At 41.8% G+C, this 18,886-nt stretch overlaps 1 protein-coding gene across 1 annotated transcript; it reads right to left on the reverse strand.

The window, feature by feature from the left end:
* Positions 1 to 10,366: 10,366 nt before the first annotated feature.
* On the reverse strand, positions 10,367 to 18,164 carry NUP42 (nucleoporin 42). The gene is made up of 7 exons (XM_030010085.2): positions 17,913 to 18,164; positions 16,750 to 17,002; positions 15,363 to 15,457; positions 14,967 to 15,043; positions 12,966 to 13,052; positions 11,178 to 11,262; positions 10,367 to 11,041 (listed from the first exon to the last, which is right to left on the reverse strand). The coding sequence occupies exons 1-7, from the start codon at positions 18,025 to 18,027 to the stop codon at positions 10,473 to 10,475; spliced, it is 1,281 nt and encodes a 426-aa protein (XP_029865945.2). The 5' UTR covers positions 18,028 to 18,164; the 3' UTR covers positions 10,367 to 10,472.
* Between the last annotated feature and the right edge of the window lie 722 nt (positions 18,165 to 18,886).

Raw genomic sequence — 18,886 nt, forward strand, 5'->3', positions numbered from 1 at the left:
GCAGGTAATCTTTGGTGGCTTCCACCTTGGCCAATACAGGTAACAACACTTGGGAGGCAGGAAGAGAGGGTGGCAGCAGAGAATGAGAATAAGTAGCACGGTTCCACCTTTTTTCATACGATTAGGGTAATGTTTTGACCATCCGGGACACAAACCTCAGTGGAACCTGTGTGCTCACAGAGAGGAGAAGGTGCACAGAGATGCAATCCTCTGCTAGGGACCCAAGCAAACTTTTACAGTCATCCTTTTCTCATTACCATTGTAAGGGACTTCTCCACACCTGCTTCCTTGCTTTCACCCTCTCAGGCTGCAACGGGCCACAGCTGAAGCAAGCGGGAAGGAGCCTCTGCCCCCTGGCAGTGCAGGTATTCGAGGTGCAATGCAATAGGGCCGAGGGCTTGATCTAGTGGTTTTCTGCTTTTTGCTTTCTCTCATTTTACACTTGAATAGGGGAAGTCTTGCCTGACTGTTTCAAAAGTTTTATTAAGCCTTATATGATAACTGTGTAAGAGGTCACCAGCTGGAGATGATGGTATATGAGCAGGCAGAAGCTATGTCAAGTTAGAGGGGATGTGGTTACTGGTTCAGCGGTGTTTCCTGTAGAAAGCCCATCAGAGCTGTGCTCTGGAGTCTGCCTGAGCTTCAGTTTACTGGTGAGTCTGAATATTCTTACCTAGACGTGGGTTGCCTTGAATATTTTGGGGCCTTTTTTGGGGGTAGTGGTTGCCCTGCAAAGTAAAGGGGGCTGAACATAGTCGTACACGGTCAACTCTCTCCAGTTTGAACAGAGGGAGCCAGTGGCTGCTTGGGCTTCTTGAGTCTGCTGTGTGTGATGGAAAAACATTTCAAGTTGTCTGAGTTCGTTCACATTCAGACTCTCCTGTACCTTAAGCCTTATGGAGTAACTTTTGTTAGGTTTAAGATTAGAAGATGAATGAATATGTTGCAAATCTCCTCAGCTGATATTTATAGCCAGCACTTTCCTCAAAATAATCTGAGGATATGTGAAACGTCTTGAAAAATTTCACGTGTTTTGGCAGAAATGGTACTCTATGCTAAAGGAAAGAGCAAACAAATTAATATAGTGCATCGTATGATAGGATGAAGGGTTAGTGATACAGTAACGGTTAGTGAACAATCATTGCTAGAAACTGGCCAGAAGGTGAAAAATATGATAAAAATTGTCTTATTAAATAAGATTGTTATTTCCAGTTTCATTTAAGTGAAAGATTGTTCATGGTTTCTGTTTCATTGTAGAAGCTCTTCTGCAATGATCCTGTTTTCCCCATAAGCTCTGGGAGGCTGGAAGGTCCTACAATGGCAGGATCCTAGGAATGATGAGGCTTGGGGTCCATCAGCACAGCTCTTGGATCATGGATAATTTCACTGATTTCTGTTAAGTACAAAATTGGCAGCAAGTTAGCAATCCAGTGTGAAGTTAGGAGGCTCAATTGTTATATCTGAACTTGCAAGCGCAGTATTGCTCCTTGTTCCTGGGTTAACTTCATGTTTGAACATGGAAGAGTTTTGCTTTGATATTTGAAACAAGTTGGTTTTGACCCACAGAATGTGCTTATGAAACTTAGTTTGCTATAGATTGGTGCCCTTTGTCCTCTGTAATACCCAATGGGGTAAAAGTCTGGCAGACTACTCTAGATACTAGATTTATGTATGTGCTGATCAGCCAGCCAGTTGTTAACAGTATTCATAGCAGCTGAGTTTTGCCTGTTTTTCTTTCAGTTGCAACACTAATTTTGGTCTCCTTCCTCATTCAGCTGCCAATTCTTACTACAGTTATGAGAATACAGTCATCTTCGAGACTTAAGTGCCTGGAAATTAGCCATGGGCTTAAAAAAAAAGTGGCTGGTGCAGAAGGAATCACAGACAGATGATCAGACAGTATAATCAAACCCATGTTATCTTCTCAGGAAACCTGCTAAAATTGAGTAATTTGAATACAAAGCAGAAAACATCATGAACTGGCCCTCAGCAGTTTTTTGGCTCCTGTGCACTGTGTCAGAAACTGAAATTGCCATTTGGGAGTCCTGCTTCCATAGGGAAATTTTGAGATGGCTAACAGCCAGCATCACAGCTCTGGGGCATCTTTTCTAGAGATGGGTCCACATGGAGGGTCTGCAAGAGCTGAGCAGGGCATGCAGGATACACAGCGTGCACTGGGGCTTCTCAGCTCCTGAGTCCTCCAGCTGACCTCCAGGACCCCGCAAATCATCACAGACCCAGCATCAGAGGTGGGAATGCTGTAAAAAGCAATTTATTTCCTCTTCCCATACACCAAGTACTGCAATGTATACAGACTCCTAAGTAAATGATCTAGGATGCATAGGTATAAATTACAGCCACACACACACTAGCAGATTTTTAAAAACAACAACAAAAAGGCTACTTATTGTTCTCATGTACTCTTTAGTTGCTTTATAGGACTCCCTCTGTTTGTGACTGTTTCTGTTATGTTATTGCTGGAAGAATAAACCTTCTCAAAGTAGATCATCATAAGGATGGAATGTGTCCAGTGACCACTTAAGTAGGAGAAAATCTCTTTGCTGCCAGAACCAGTTTATTGCAGCTGTGATGGAGAAGCATCTTGTGTGCGTGCGTTTGTTTGTTCTCCAGTACTGTGTTTCATATTGAGACACTCTGCTGATCTCTTTAATGTTACCCAATATTTTCCAAACCAAAAGTAGATAAATAGAGAAGAAAAGGTCAGCGATAGCTCCCTGTTTTTTCAGCACAGGACAACCTTATATGTTGTCAGATGTCCAGCCTAACTTGGTTACCTCGGTACAGACCTGTTATTGCCAACCAGATGTATTTTCTGCTGCAAGGATTAACTTAGATTGCTTGTGTTACTTGTATAATGTATGTTCTTTGATAGGCATTGCTTTCTAGTTTTACTGGGGGAAAAAAAGGTTGGACTTGTGCTTCAACCACATAACCAAAAGTTAGGGTGTCCAGGCTTTTTCCCCTGGCAGTATCATGGATTTCAGCAAACTTGCCCCCCCCTTTTTTTTTTTACTTCTTTTCCTCATCATCGGTACAGCATTGCTCAGAAAGGAAAAACAGAAGAAAGTTACTCTGATTGTTAGGAGATACAAATTAAGCAACTGTTAGCAGGCAGACTACACTCATCATTGTGTGGAGGCCCAGAGGTGCTTCCTCCTTCCCTGGGTTGTACACCTGATGGGTGACAAAATGCTGGTGCCGCCTCTGCCTCCACCGCACAGCTCGGGATAGAGACCGTCCCTGTAGCGTGCTCCCTGCTGAAGGGGTGGGGGACTAGAGGACAAGCCGGAGAGGAAGGTACATCACCGTATCGGTGTTTTTTAGGAGAAAAGAAAACTGACCTGCTTCAGAGAAGTGTCTGGAGAACCAGAAGCACTCTCTTGTTAGGGGCCGGAGGGGAGCTTTAGTATCTCTGAGTTTCTAGGTGTGGTCCTGAGAAGTAGAGGCAAAGACAGCTGTCTGGGAAGAACAGGCAGGAGGAGCTGACCAGTGGCTATAGAAGATGATTAAAGGTTAAGGGGGATTCAATTTGCTAGAAATCTCATATGATATGGAGTTTGTGTGAGTAAAGGGCACTAATGGGACAGAAGCACCAGCTGGAAAGACAAGTCACGCTGGAGCTGTATCAGCACCCACTTGTGACATACAGCTCTGCTTGTGTTCTCGGGCTGGCTTGGAGGTGTCTCAAATTCTTCATGAATACTGTGTCCCCACAGGGTCATCCGTGTTGTATGCACGTGTGAATTCCCAGGTAGGCTTCAGGAAGAGGCACAGACCTCTGGAGAGGAGGGGTTTCTGGTGGCCGTTTCCCTCCGCAAAACCTGCGCGGGAAGGCCAAGGGAGTTGTGTCCCCCGGTATGCAGAAGCCGGGGACCAGGGGCTTGGGGGGAGTGTGAGGCACGCAGGGCAGGGGTAAAGGCATCAGTCTCTGGGAAGTCAGGTGGGCTAGATGGAGATGTCTGAACCAGACTCCAGGCAGGAGGATCTACAGTGAAATTTGAGACAGCCTTATCTCAAGGCAGGCAGATCTGCCTGCAGGCTGGGTCTCTTTTTTATGCTATGCCAAGTTCCTACAGGGAAGTTCAAGCAGCGCTTTGCTTTGCAAGGGCCTGTTGGTCCCCAGCCCCGTGGGAGCTGCTGAGCAAGCACACAGGCCGTGGGAGAATGCTGAAGGCTCTCTTCTGCCCCAAAGAATTAATGTATACCAAATACAGAGGGTTCTTCTCTACCTCACCTACTGTCCATTTATCATACAGAAACAGTAAGTGATACCAGGCTTTTTTTTAACCATGAGTTGCATTTTTTATAAACTGCTATTTCAGTTTTATATGATTTTAGTTCTATTTCATCATTACAGATACACTTCAAGAGAAGCCCATACTTGCAGAAGTAAACTACAACAACAAAATCTCATGTGACTATAAGGAGTGCTTTAATACTGAAGTGCATCACAAGGCAGAGCTGTACAGATGCTTGTCAGGCTGAGAAAAACACAACAGCACTGGTTAGACAGAAAAGCTAAGCTATCGGAGATCAAAACTGTACCTCATTAGTCTCCCTTTAAAAGTGATGTGACGTGGTTTTACATGCACACATGCAAATGTTGCTTGTTTGATTCATACAGGAGGGTAGGTTTATTTGGTATAATTAGAACTAATCTTATTACTTTGTAGGACATATGCAGTGGGCACATTTAGTGTAATTTGCAAAGATAAGGCTCCACGGAAGACTTACAGAAGCATGACTCAATGCTGACTAGAAAGCATTTAGTTCGCTAAGAGCGCACCGCCATAACGAAACAGAAATTCAGGTAGAACAGGATACAATTGCTGCAGGTACTTTAAAACCACCAGATCACTTTTCTGATGACTACTATGCAATTAGCAACATAACAGATCTGCCTGCTGGAAGCGGTGAGATGTAAAACTTGTTTCTTATGTTTCTCATGTGACGTGGTAATAACAAACCCTACTGCCTGCGGAGGGAAGACAAAGCAATCCACATACATACCTAAACAAAAATGTCGACCAGCCTGCAGACATCTAAATCTTGTTGTTCTTCTTGCTCTTCTTCCCTCCATTTTAAGATCTGGTTTTGTTGTTTTGCAGGAGGGTAAGTCCCACCAAGGAACCCGTTGCATGATAGAGCGTTGTAAGAATGTGCCTAGCATTATTCTGCAGACCAAACTGAAAACTTGCAACAGCACTGCAGATTAAATAAGAATATTGCCTGAGGTTGAGTTGCTGAGAACTACTCTCTGTTTTTTTACTTGGTTATTCTTAACAGGAAAACCAGGCAATTGCAAGTGAGAGTTTCAAGACCGAGAGGCATATTCACTCCCAGTGTTAGGGAGCTCATCTGCCTCTCTAAACTCAGTGGAGAGAGGTTCCCTCTTTATGGCCAGCCCCTAAATCATTCCCAGGAGAGGTGGCAGGCACATACTGCTGCCTGCCCAAATCCTCAGCGTTGCACTGTTGTCGCTCTCTTCACAAGTGCTGGTGTATTTTGGTTCAAAGGCAAGAGAACACATCTACTTATGTTGACTGCTGCATCTCTGAGGACACGTACCGTTAGTCCTGACAGGTAGGGATTTGTTTCTAGTGTTTTCATTTTGGTTTGACCAGATCTTAACAGAGGAAGAAAAGGACTTTCCCAGGTGGGAAACTTCCTCAGAGATGTCTTAGACGGGAAGTACCGCAATATTCTGGTTACTACTCAAGATCCCTTAAAAAATCCCTTTTCCTCCTTTCTGAGAGGGTACACTTTCAATAAGTCAGTCATTCCATGCCACAGACTCTGCTTTCACCAAGCAGTAATTATTCAGCTCTTAAGTTTCCTCCTAAATTCTCATTTCCAATGGCTTTTCTTGCTCTCTAAATCTCCTTCTACTTGTCACGTAGCTCTCTCGCAGCTGCGTGCTCAGAACCAAGCACAGCATTACCGCAGCTGTAGGAGATTCCTACAGCTCAAACTGCATTTTACTGATCTAAACCACTGTGACTCCATCTCTCACTATCAGTACCTTTTAACTCTACAGTTTTCTCTGCCTCTCTGAATACTAGTAGTCTAGATTTTTCCTTCAGCTGCTGGCTTATATTAGGTCAAATACAATTAGCTATCTACTTAAATTGTCTAAATACAACCTATGGCTTTCTTCCTCCACTATTGTCCAGGTAAATATCAAATTACAGTTTCTCTCTATCCTCTACATTAGGACATGGGAGGTGGACTATGAACAAAAAGCATTCACTTGCTTGTCGATGTTTCTGACTAATCGCTAACCCTAATCACTGTTACATAAACATCTGACACTTCTTAAATGCCTGTATCAAATACCTTACTAAAAGCCAGATCTGGTGTCTTTAAAACCTCTTCAAATTATTTGTAACCATCAACAAAATAAGTACCTTTGCTTGCTAAGATATATTATTTCCCCAGCCTGCTAGCACATCCCTAGAGCTCTATCACTTACCTGGATAATTACCAGAACTACAGCAAGTCCATTAGCTGATTCCCTTACTGACCAGTACAGCGAATTATCTGGACTCCCACTGTGCTGCAGTAAGCTCGTATTTCACAAATATTTTCTTACTTGCCTTTTATCAGTTACTGCATTACATCCTCATTGGTTTTCAACTCTCCCTCTTTTCAAGTATTTTTTAAAATAGATTTCCACCATTTCAGTTATCAATCTCACTTCGGTGCTCCTGTATTAATAGGCCTTTCTTATTCCTTTTCCCCTAGACATGTTTGTGAAAGCTCTTCTTTCCTTATCCTTCTGGCTGTTGTTAATTTATTGTTGTTGATGGCCTTAGCTTTATTCTCTGAGGCTTAAATCTAGTCAGTTGATTATTTGCAGTCCATCTTCCTTCATTCAATGTAAGGCTACCTTGCCACTTTCTGCTGCATACAGTGAAACTACAGAGCAGAAACTACTATGACGCTTAACTTTTAAGACAAAATTTTAATGTTTTCTGAGGCTCACTCCCTGCCCCTGTGCTACTAGCTCACATTTTGAGATCTCCCAGTGCTGCTAGTATCACCTGGAGGGAAAAGGGCAGAGAAAATTCCCTTTGTTAGGTGCTGGATTGCTTCCTCTGCTGGGGCACTGGAGGGTTTCTCTCCTGTATACAGCCAGTCTCAAGTGCTGCTGTTTGAGGATTAATCCATGACCTCTTGGAAACCAAAACTTCAAATCATTCTTCAAATTAGTTGCTTGTACCACACCACAGGAATTTCAGTGACTCAAATCCTGTTATTTCAAAGTAAGGGAAGCACTTGAAAATATCACGTGGAGCTTGAATGTTCTAGCCTATTTCACAGACCAAGTTCTTTTACTAATCGGGACACATTATGCCTCTTTGCTTGGATGTTCACCTCATGTTTCCTGCTCTAAAACAACGTACAGTGAGATCTGTGAGTTTGCTGCTACCCTGTATGTATTTTTATATGCCAGACCACAGTACTATGACTTTCTGGAGAACAGCCATATACCAAACAAAAAAGCAGTTGCAAAAAGGAAAAGTTAAGAAAAATGAAAGGGTTGTACCTAAAAGGAAGATAGTATTTAGCCACCTTTGTACTTGCAACCAACTTTGATATTAAGTGTACCAAAAGCAGAACAGGATGAACAGCAAAAAAAATGAAACACAGTGCAAATGTTGGGAAAGATTGCTTTGATCTACTGACAAATTGTTGCTTATTTTCTGCAGTTTAGTAAGCCCACTAGCACAATACTATTTCTTTCTATTCTATCCTCTCCTTATCTCTACTTCTGCAGCCAAATACACAGCTTGCCTTTTGCTAGTTAAATCATATCATACTGCTCTCTGCCATCTTTTTAGATGTTCAGAAGCCCATTTGGGATGAAACACCAAGTCTTAGCATCTCTGTAATAGCGATTTTTTTATTTTAATTTGAGGGTGAGGAGATGATCTGAAAAAGTGCGTTTATTAAAAAAACTTTGATCAAACTTTTTTTTTTTTAAATTTATTGTCATCTAAATTAGGAATACTTCCCTTAACATTTCCATTTCTTAATGGCAAGGTGACCTAAGACTTCAAAATTCCCTTGTCCCCTTAAGTCCCTGTAGGTTAGAATGATGTTTAAGAACATCTAGGCAATATTCTTTTGGGTATATACAGTAGATTGTTCAGATTTTTCATGGCTTTAACTTTTTCTTTTTTTTTTTTTTTTCAGCAAAAGCACTTCCACTTAAAGCGCTTGCGTACTTTTGAGCCTTGAAAGCTCTTAGTGCAGCTTAGCAGCAACAGCCTGCTGAGATACTCTAAGAAAGGCTAAAGGTTTTAGCTCATCACTTAAGTTCAAAAGCAAGCTGCTGTAAGCTCTTATGTACCACAGCAGCAGCACTGAGGTACAGAAGCTCAAAAATCTTGCTGTGGCCTTGTGTATAAAGACACTTCAACTTGGTAAAGATAGCTTTGGCATTTGTCAGAAGTAGCCTATCCTTAACTGTGACTTAGAATGTTCTTCTCTTTTTTTGTTTGTTAAAGTAGTCATTTAAGAGGATGAGCACTAGGAAAAAAACACAGGTGACTTCAAAACTATTACTACTTTAAATGTAAGACAGAACCATCCACAGTCCTCTAAAACATGCCATGGGATCCTTAAGGTTATCAGCAGGACTTAATTCTGTACCTTTACCACAAAATATACTCTTGCCATGCTAGAATGTTGCTTTAATACAAATAATAATATAAATTATAGGAACTTTAAAAAAAACTTGTAGCTTTCTCATAGAATTGGGCTTGAGAATGACTAAGGCTTCACAAATGAAATACAGGAAATGGTATAGCATGTAATAGAATGAGTTCAGACAGTTACAGAATTCATCTGACAAATGAGATATGTTTTTGCTTGTTGTTAAATACTAACTTTTTACAAGAGATGGGGGATTTCTGCAACTACAGTGGCATAACAGATTTTGGTATGTTCCTCCGTTCCTGTGTCAAAATCTGAGTAACTGGCATAAACGATCCAGAGCTAAGTGAGCCCTGACAGATGTAAATGTCTTAATTTGTGCAAGTCTTAGTACTGCTCTGGAGACCTTCATAAAAACACACTTCATAAGAATTAAATGGAAATCTGCGCCCATGTATCAGTATTTTGTTTGTGAGTTACAGGAAGCCAGCACTGGGTCATTAACAACAAAAAAACCACAAATGCCTTATTTCATCTACAAAACTATCACCAGAAAAATCCATATAAGCAACACAGTACTATAGCATAACATATGCAAGTTTCTGGTACATTTACACTGAGCACACAGACTGAGGAACCTGGGTTTCTATTAAGCCTGCAGAGTGCCTACCCATGGCCTATCATCCTAAATGTTAAATTCCTTCACAGTTTTAGCAAGACAGTGTGCTATGGACGTTTGGTATGAAACACAGCTATAGTGAAGTTTTAAATAGGACCATGGGTTTCCACAGCAAGAACTGAAATGTTATCTTCAAGTGTTAAAGAAACAATCCGTTTATTTATGTATATCCTGGAGTAAACTTTTGCTTTCCTCTTAAATATGGGGTTTTGTAATTTTTTAAAAACCATTAATGGGAGGGCCTGGTCAAAAACAAATGTTCTCTTCACTTGACTCTTGTACCTTTTCTAGAAGATTCCTGACCCCTGCTTTATCGCATCTTGGCAAAATGTACACCTTAATATCATTAATTCAGAAAAGGTACCGCTAATATATGCACTCATCGTGTTGAGAACCAGACAACAAAATTCTATCAATTTGCATAAATGTAGTAAGTAGTTTTGCAATTGCTTGCAAAGTTTTATCTAAGAGGGCTCAAAATAGCAAACCACAAGCTCATTCATGATGAATGCTTTCAAGGCTGTGCTCCCCAAATGTATTACATTAATGCATGGATTATGACCTCAAGCAGAACAACTAACAAAAGCTGAATTGCATCAACTGGGAGAGGTGACAGAAGCAAGCAGCTAGGTACAGACCACCCAGGAGCCCTCTACCTCCAAACACAATTGTCAAAGGCTGCACAAACCCTTTAAATAAGAGGCAAAAGACAAGGTGGTCCAACAACAGGCAGTCTTGCACTGCATCCGTTTCTTTCTAGCATTCTACTCACAGTAGGTTGTGAATACCTCACCAAAGCATTCTTACTTTTGACAAAGCCTTTTTAATATAGTTTTTGCCCATAATTTCACAGTACAGAATATAAAAGGGAACTTTATTTTCCTTAGTTCATTTCTTAGATTTAAAAGGTCCATTCCAAAACAACCAAGAAATTATAAAATGTAATGTTCATAGGTTTATACCTGTGAATTCACTATTGCAGAAGACTTAGAGGTGAAACAAAAATTAACTCAAACGGAAGCATTTTATTTCATACTCAACCACAAAATCGGGTACTTGAGGTATCAGAGAAGTTACAAAAACATATTATTTCAGAATAAACTTAAAAGTCCTATACATTTAAAAGTTCTAATGGTGGTGGCTTAAGAGGAATCTTTCCCATCGTAAACTTTTTTGCTTCAAATTGTTTCAACTCTTCAGCTGATAATTCACTCTTTGGTGTAAATAACTTTTCTGCTGTAGTATTGTTTGTGACTGCAGAAGACGCTGATGTTATGTTATGTCCAGAGGCACTGGCAGTCTGTCCAAATAAAGTACTGCTTGAATGTGAGGGAGAAGCTGCTACTGCTGCATTAAAAGCTCCAAAGGCTGCAAGCGGAGTGGTGCTTGAAGAGTTCACAGCAGAAGAATTGCCAAACCCCGAAAACCCAGAAGTTCCAAAACCACTAGTTGTTTCAGAAGTTTTAAATGAGAAGGAGGCTGCAGATGGAGCTGCCGGGCTGCCAAAACCAACAGAGTGGGATACGCTAGGAGAGGACGTCACACCAAATGCAGGAGGATTACAACCAGCAGAAGAGCTCCCAAAAGCAGGGGTGTTTCCAGATGATGCACTGATGAGAGTGGAACTTGTTTTAAAGGAGAAACTGCTAGCACTGTTACTGCTGCTGTTCACAGGGAAGCCTGCAATTACAAAATTTATTAAAAAATGTTAGAATGTGCACACTTGTGATACTAAACCACTGCTGTATTTCAATAATGCAGAAGGAGAAAAACTCAAGAAAATGTTTAACTGTTGGCTCTTAATGCAGGAACTTACTTGACAACCCAAAGCTCGATGTCTGCTGTCCTCCAAATCCAAAGGAAGGCAATGGTTGAGTGACCATGTTCTTTAATTCAGATAGCTTAAAAAATTCCAAATACATAAATGAAAACTAGATTCCAAAACAGGGAAATGTCTTTCAACAAATACTTGAAGCAAAAATATAGCTGCCCAGTCCAATTTAATGCAATTTAGACTAAGTTAGACACTGATCACTTTCATCACGATTGCATGCTCCTGCAGCTATGAACAAAATGCTTTAAGGCTATACACTATTCTCTGTAAAACACTCCAGAAACACAAATATATTACAATTTACAGATTTTTGTCTGGCAGTCAATGACCTGAACACCTCTTCCAGCTCTTGTTCGCATCTCTTACCTATTTCAGTTAGTGCTTTATGACCCTATCTATGTCATTGCTTTGCCTTAGTCTGTTCCCTCACCTTGGCACATCTAGTCTTCTGTGCTAAAGCCCAAATCCCACTTCTTCACCTTCAGCAATCATATTACCAAAACTTTAATGCTCTTCATGCAGACTCCACTTAAATCAACTTACTCTGTCTCCCTGGTTATTTAATATTGGCTTTAACTCAAGCATTCTTTTCTGGCACATCTAGATTCACAAGTGTTTGTCACCTTCCCAGGAACAACTACCCTTTATATCTTCAAATTTTATCCAAACAGTTTCTCTCCCAGCTATATATCAATTTCTCATTCTCAATTAATCTCTCATTACCAAAATGCTCTATTTATCCTAAGATGGCCTGGAGGACAATTCTGGTCTTGTCTGCTGATTATACCTTGGAAGAGTCAACATCAGCACATGGAAGAAAAGGTGGGGTGGACATTTGCCACTTACTATACATGTACTTGACTGGATCCCAGCTTTAAGCTATGGTTATTTTCACATGGCTTGCAATGATAGTATTCCAAAGCTGGGATCCAGCTGCTGCCTTGCTAACATGGAACCATCTTGAGTCACTACTTTCCTTAGTTAACTGAAGGGTTTTATAATACCCGCCTGCAATTCACTGATTTCATGATTCCAGAGAAAGGTGGATGTAAAGACCCAAAACTGTGTTCACAGACTTTCACGTTCACCTGACTCAGGCAGTGCTAGAATATTCAGTCACATTTCTATCACCTATAAAAAACACATGGATGGAGAAACGGGGCAGTTTTCAAACTGCAATCGTTATTCTCTCATGTCATTCTTCCGTACACCCTTTCCACTTTCTCTAATGTTCCCAGGAGCATTCTAACTGCCAAGTTCTTCATGCTGCCAGTCAGCCAAACAGATGCTTTTCAAGGCTGCGGTGCCAGAATATAACACATCGTAGCTGAGATTTTCAGAACAGTTCATAGATCTACCATAAAATTGCCAATGAATCTAGGAATCAAACACTTTCATGCCTCAGCTATTTAGGTGCAAACAAGGATGCCCTAAAAGAATAATGTATTTTTGGTTGTAAAATACAGTATCCTGCGATCTTCAAAGCAATACCTATCACCTATTTATAGAAAGGTAGTAGAAGTGTAGATAAATACTTTGATAACAGCTGAAGTTTCTGTGGAACATTTGCAAGCTCTCTTCATTAAAAACAAGGTGGCATATTACAACTACCATGTCTTAGAAATCTTTGTCAGAAATTAATGTTGGCATTTGCAGAACAGTTTGGCAGGATGTGTCTAAAAAAACATATGCATCTAAGAAAAATTTGCCCAAGATTAATAAAAAAAATACATCAGGAACAGAAACATTTTACCTTTCGTTAACACTTACCAAAGCTGCTTTTGTCGATGCATTTAAAGCTTTCAACTGAAGCAGCCGATTTTTCCATTGTTTTGCTAACTGTTGGACAGAATTTATCTAAAAGGGGGGAAAAGAAACACATGTTTTTATTATTGGTGAAGACTTAAAAAAAAATGAAAATAGAGTGATCTGACAACTAAACTGAAAGAAGATTTCTAGAATTAGGAAAGAACTTCATTAAGCCAACATGACAAGATTTTTGCTTTCCTGAAACTTCAAGGTGAAGAACTGAAATTTTTGTCATTAACACAGAATTCCTTTAAATTCTCTTGCTGTTGCCCTTAAACTGTAAGTTTTAAGTATATGAGAACAAACTCTTCAATCCTTGTTTTACTTCTGGTCTGTCCATTTATGTGCTCACTCATTAAGCTGAAGTCCTACGATTTGCCTTAGCTTCTCCCAGATTTTCAGAAAAAAAAATGCCCACTTTCAAAACACTATAATTCAGAACACTTTAATAGTATCATCCCAAAATATTTAGCTTTGCAGAAATTAACTTCCGTCATTTAAATCAGCCCCCTTAAACGTGATCCAACAGATTACTGCACAGAACATATGCTAGCAATAAATAGTACCTGTGTCCTTGATAACTGTGATTAAAGTATTAAACAAGAGACTGGAAAGTCTTTAAATAACTTTTCAGGAATTTCAAACCTGAATTTCCTATATTTAAGTTTATCAACACGCCTTATTTGAAGCCTGGCCTAATTGAATTTTCCGTAACAACCAAACAAGTAAAACATATAATGTCCCAAATGCCTGTAAGAGTGGAACAAGTGATCTTTTTGTAAATAGATTCCTTAATTTTTCAAAAGAGTCTTACATCACCAACATCAATAATTCTTTTGTGTCTAGTCACATGATGGAAGATCATGTTGCTTGATATCAGCTCTTATACAACAGACTGGAAAAATTCAGATTTTGACGCAGTTTAAGAATAGAAACATGCTTTGGAAAAGACACGTACTTAAACATTTTGTGAGAGAACTGTATCACACAGTTATCATCTGTACACTGAGACTTTCATGAACTTGCACTCAGTGCTTCAGTGAGACCACAAATGTTTTGGTTTTTTTTTTTAATAGCCAGGCATAGTGTATTGTTTAATCATTTCAGGTTTTTTAATTGAAGTTTAAAAAAAAGTATCTCCTGTCTCTGAAAATGCAATTCTCATAATTCTAAACACATGAAGCAAGAGTGGTGACAACTGCAGTTCCTTCTATAATACAGAACCAAGGAGAAGAGGAAAGAGTGCAATGTAGCTTGAATTAGTTTGTACTTGCATCTGTCCAACAGTCTAATTCCTTTCCTGGCACAACATTAAACTCTGCTAGCTTCCTTGATATTGATAGGACTATGAGGGAGGAACAATACATATTAATTGAGATATATTTATATAAAAACATATGTATTATTTTTTTTCTCAAGATGTATATAGTCCTTGAGAAGTATCTGCTATTTTCAGCATTAATTCCCTGCACAAAGGTATGTAAAAGCACTATATAACCAGCTATAACAATCAAATTGACTAACAGCATGCGAAGTATTAAACTTTTGAGACAGGATTCAAATAACTTCTACAAATAACACACAAGAACAGGGACAAGACTAAGTCAAGGAGTGTCTAGCTTGAGAAAACACCATACATTTAACTAAGACTAGCTAAAAGTCTATTGCCACCAATTTTTGCAGGACCTGATGTGTCAAGACACTAGGCCACCAGTTTTAGAAGCTCAGATCTGACAGTTTGAGCCTGTGATCTCAGACAGAAATAGGAAGCTATGGTAGAGCATACAGACTAGCAGTTATTTTTGCATCCTATTCGGTGCACAGTAATTTAAAAATATTTTGGCATTCTGATAATCTCCTAGAGTTTGGTAATTAAATAAGTCAAGAGTTGCCACCTGAAGAAGAGTACCAAGTCCTACCCCGAAATGTGTCCACATAAGTCAACATTTTTTAAATACTTACATAGTTCTGGATGTTATTGTTTGCTCTGCAGTTATAATACTCCAGATGCAACTCTTCTGGTGAGAAATCTAGAAAGCCTGTAAGGAGAGGAATAATCAAAAACCTCCAAGAAATATATTAGTACTTCCAATTGCCCTCTATAGTTATGAAGAAATGGGCCTTGGTACATTATCTGGAATAAGTCAGTCACAGTTGGAGACACAAAAAGGATTCATTACAGAGCTTCAAAGATGTGAATGTCCAAAATGAATTTGCCATAATCCAATATTCCTTTCTGTTGCATCACAAGGCAAATCATCACCTTGCAAGTGGTTCCACAGAGGTACAACAGTGTGGAAAGTGTAAGAAACATCCTAAATAGCAGCAATACGCGACAACACTAAAAACACTACCTACCTGAGACATTTGGCTTTTCTTTCATTGGTGAATAAGATGAAAATATCCATTGTCCTGAAGATTCCCAAATTTCCATGTCTTTCACTACACATTCACTAGAAAACAAAACAAAATAAAACCACAGATGAAGGTGAACTTATACGGTCAAAACAAAACCACCAGAAGCAACTGCCTAGTTTGAATCCGAAGTCAGATTCGAATACCTGCTACCATTAAAATTAACCAACTGTGACACTTGTCAGAATGAACAAGGGAAGTACTTATTTGGCAAGATACCTAAATGTCCCTTCAAAGCGTTTCACTTTATCATCTAACTGCAAATAAATCAAACCAGATCTTAAAAAAAAATAATCCCAAAACACACAAAGTATTTTCTAATCCTTGTATGGCAGATGCTGTTATAGGATTTTCCCTGAAGCTGTAGATCACAATAAAATTTAAAACCGTCTCAATACTAGACAATTTTACAATATAAATAACATGCACATATTAAATAACAAAATTGGGGGTTGGGGGGGGAGAAAGAGGAAAAAAAAAAAGAAAGCGATGAGTGTTCCATATAAGTTTTTGGAAAAGAATCAAAAGCATAAAAATCCAGACATTGCGAAAGCACAGAAATAGCTCCATCAACAAAAGTAAATCCAAATGTAAACAAACATTGAAAGGGTAAAAACTAAAGCGGACAAACAGATCACTACATAGGAACAAACAAAGATTCTCGGTATTTCAGATGTTTGTAACACAATATAAACTCTTGTTTGAGAAGCTGAATAAATAATCTGTTAAGCCTTTTCTTAATGCAATCTTAAAAAAAAATAATGGAAAGTGGTTCCAAAACCTTGCTTCTTCAGGAAACCACACTGCCTGTTGCTTCTCGTCACCTGCTCTGTAATCGCCTTGAACCTGCTGGTCACTCTCAGCTGACTCTAACATACACGCATGTGAAACCAGGTTTCAGTAGTTTTGCTATTGGCAGAACAATTTGTTATCCTAAGTGTCAGGAAAACTAAGTCAAATAGTTCATTTTCTCGAAGAGGTTGTTTTTTTTTTAAATGGTTGAAATGCTGTCCAAGGGGCTCTGACCCCTTATTTTCAAGTACTGAAATCTTTGTTTCCTTCCTTATCCCCCTGCCCACAACTTAAGTACCATACCATCTTACTAACAGCACGGTTGTCTAGCTGTCCAACCCAGGTTCAAAACAAGGATCGCTTTCTTCCCATGCTAGTGTAACTCACGCAAACTAAATGAAGTAGTGTTTTCTATGGTTCTCACTACACGTCCCAGCTTCCTCCTCATGATCGTGTCCCCTGCATCATCTCTAGTAAGTCAGTGAGCTTTTAGACTGCTCATTCTAAATGCTTTCAGTGAGACAGGACTGTAACTTACAGAAGTCTCTCCTCTTCATCTTTATAGCCATCAGCAATATTTTGACTGTTCATTAATGCAGAGAATCTGTTCTGCGAAAAGTCTGCACTTCTGCTGCTGCCGCCTGATGATCCAAAATCAGAGGAGCCAAAAAATCCTCTTCCGTGATCTCTGCTGCCACCCCACGTATTAGACTTAAAGGTAGATGGCTGGATAACATTAGTGTATTTCTGGTTAGCAGTACCCCATCCTCCTCCTCCTCCTCTGCTAGTACCTTCCAATGAAAAAAAACAAACAAAACAATAACAAAAGCCTTAAATCATTAAGATATTAAACAAGACATCAACAAAAACTATAACTATCCTTGTGGTGGCAATAAGAAGCCTGCAAAGAAAATGTAGGTTTTTTTCCTAAGGAGTTAACCTGATTGTTTAACCTAGTGGTTTTAACCTGAGCTTAACCTAGTGGCTTGCCCAGGGTAGTTCTGGAATCAGAAGTAAGCGGGAACTCCTCCTTGCATCACCACGCCGACAACAACCGGTTAGCAATGCAGGAAAGGGGCTGTTTCAGTTTTACTTACCTTGTTTCTTAAAGTAACTACCCCAGCAGGGAAAAAAAAAAGGGGGGGGGCATTTAACCCACAGTACGTTTCTGTTAGGGGCTCCTGCCTACATAGCTACAGCAGCGGCTCTGTCGCACAGTAAAGACCTCCCCGGTTACGTTTTAAGACCTCGGACACGTCAGTGCGCGGTACGGGCCAAGGCCGAAGCTCCTCCAGCCGGGACAGAGGCGAGCGACCGCAGCCCCGCCCGGCCCGGCCGCACCTGCCGGCCCGAGGGCGTTCCCCACCGCGCCCTCCCATCCGGTCAGAACGCAGACAACCTTCCCGAGGTGCGGCGCCCGCGCCCGTAGAACCCGCTGGCCGCTCTCCCACGCCAAGCGTTCCGGCGCTATCTGCCCGCTCTCCCTGCTCCCGCGGCACACACCGCGCACCACCTTCCCCCAACTCCGACGCTACCGCCGACCGTCCCGAGGACGGCGACGCCTCCGCCTTGCCGGGGGGGGGGGAACGGACACTCGCGTTCCAGCCCCCCGCGCCGCCAACCGCCCCCCGCGGCTAGAGGCTGCACAGGCGGCCGGGCGGCCCCGCGCCCCCGCCCTCGGGCCGCCGCGCTCCGTGGTACCTTGGTAGTGGGCCGCGGAGGGCCCGTATCGCCCGCCGCCGCTGCGGGGATGCTCGTTCCAGCACCTCTCGCCGAAGCGGCAGCGGCCCTGGAGGAAGAACTGACAGATGGCCATGGCGATCCCGGGCCCCGCCGCCGCCGCCGCCGCCCTGACGTCAGAGGCGGGCGCCGCGCAGCGGGGCGGAGCCGGCGCGGCGGGGAAGAGGCAGAGCCCCGGCCAGAGCCCATGGCCGCCGCCCTCCGTCCCGCCCCCCCCCCCCCCCCCCGAGCAACCGCCGCCGCGCGCGCCGCGCCGGTAACGGCGGCGCCGGGTGCTGCGGGGAGGAGGTTGGTGGGCGGGGGCCCGGCTGCCGCGGGCCGCAGAAGAAGCGTGTCCGACGGCAGGCGAGGCTGCCGGGCGGCGAGCGCCATCGGTGCGCATCGCGACGCGGCCCCTCTCCGCGAAGGTCGAGCCCTCAAGGAGCAGCGTACAGCCCGGCCGCCGGGACAGCCGCCCGCCGGGAGACGGCGGCCGGCGCGGCCGTGGTCCCGGACAAGCTACTTCTCGCAAGCCCTTTCCTTCTTCGTCCTTACAAGTTTTTCAGTAGCTTAAAAGGAATTATTAACCCCTTGAAAATAAAGTTAGAAAAAGGTGCTTCACAGTTTTGAAAGCAGATTAAAAAGGGGAAAAAAAAAAAATATCAAACGGCCTGTACAACCCAAGACGTGCACAGTTCGCTCCAGTTTTTACCGTATTTTAGAACTGAGGATCAGAGACACCAGCGAGACATTTGTTTCACAGCTCAGGAAAAGGGAAAGGCAAGTGGGAACAGAAAAAAAAAATTCCATAGCATTCACTTACTACTGAATAAAGAACCGAGTTGCCAGAACCACTATTAAGCCTGTGACTGCATCTACTTTCTGTACATGCGGAGCTGTTAGGATGAGGAAGAAAACCAGGAGGAAGTCTACAGAGAAGCACTGACTTTGAAAAC

Source organism: Aquila chrysaetos, chromosome 3 (assembly GCF_900496995.4).
Source record: "Aquila chrysaetos chrysaetos chromosome 3, bAquChr1.4, whole genome shotgun sequence".
NCBI lineage: Eukaryota > Metazoa > Chordata > Aves > Accipitriformes > Accipitridae > Aquila > Aquila chrysaetos.

Coding starts and splice junctions, on each gene's coding strand:
- NUP42 (XM_030010085.2), bottom strand. CDS start 18,027: ATGGCCATCTGTCAGTTCTTCCTCCAGGGCCGCTGCCGCTTCGGCGAG. Junction 15,044..15,362: donor AGAAAAGCCAAATGTCTCAG/GTAGGTAGTGTT, acceptor CTCTCCTTACAG/GCTTTCTAGATTTCTCACCA. Junction 13,053..14,966: donor ACAATAACATCCAGAACTAT/GTAAGTATTTAA, acceptor CCCCCCTTTTAG/ATAAATTCTGTCCAACAGTT.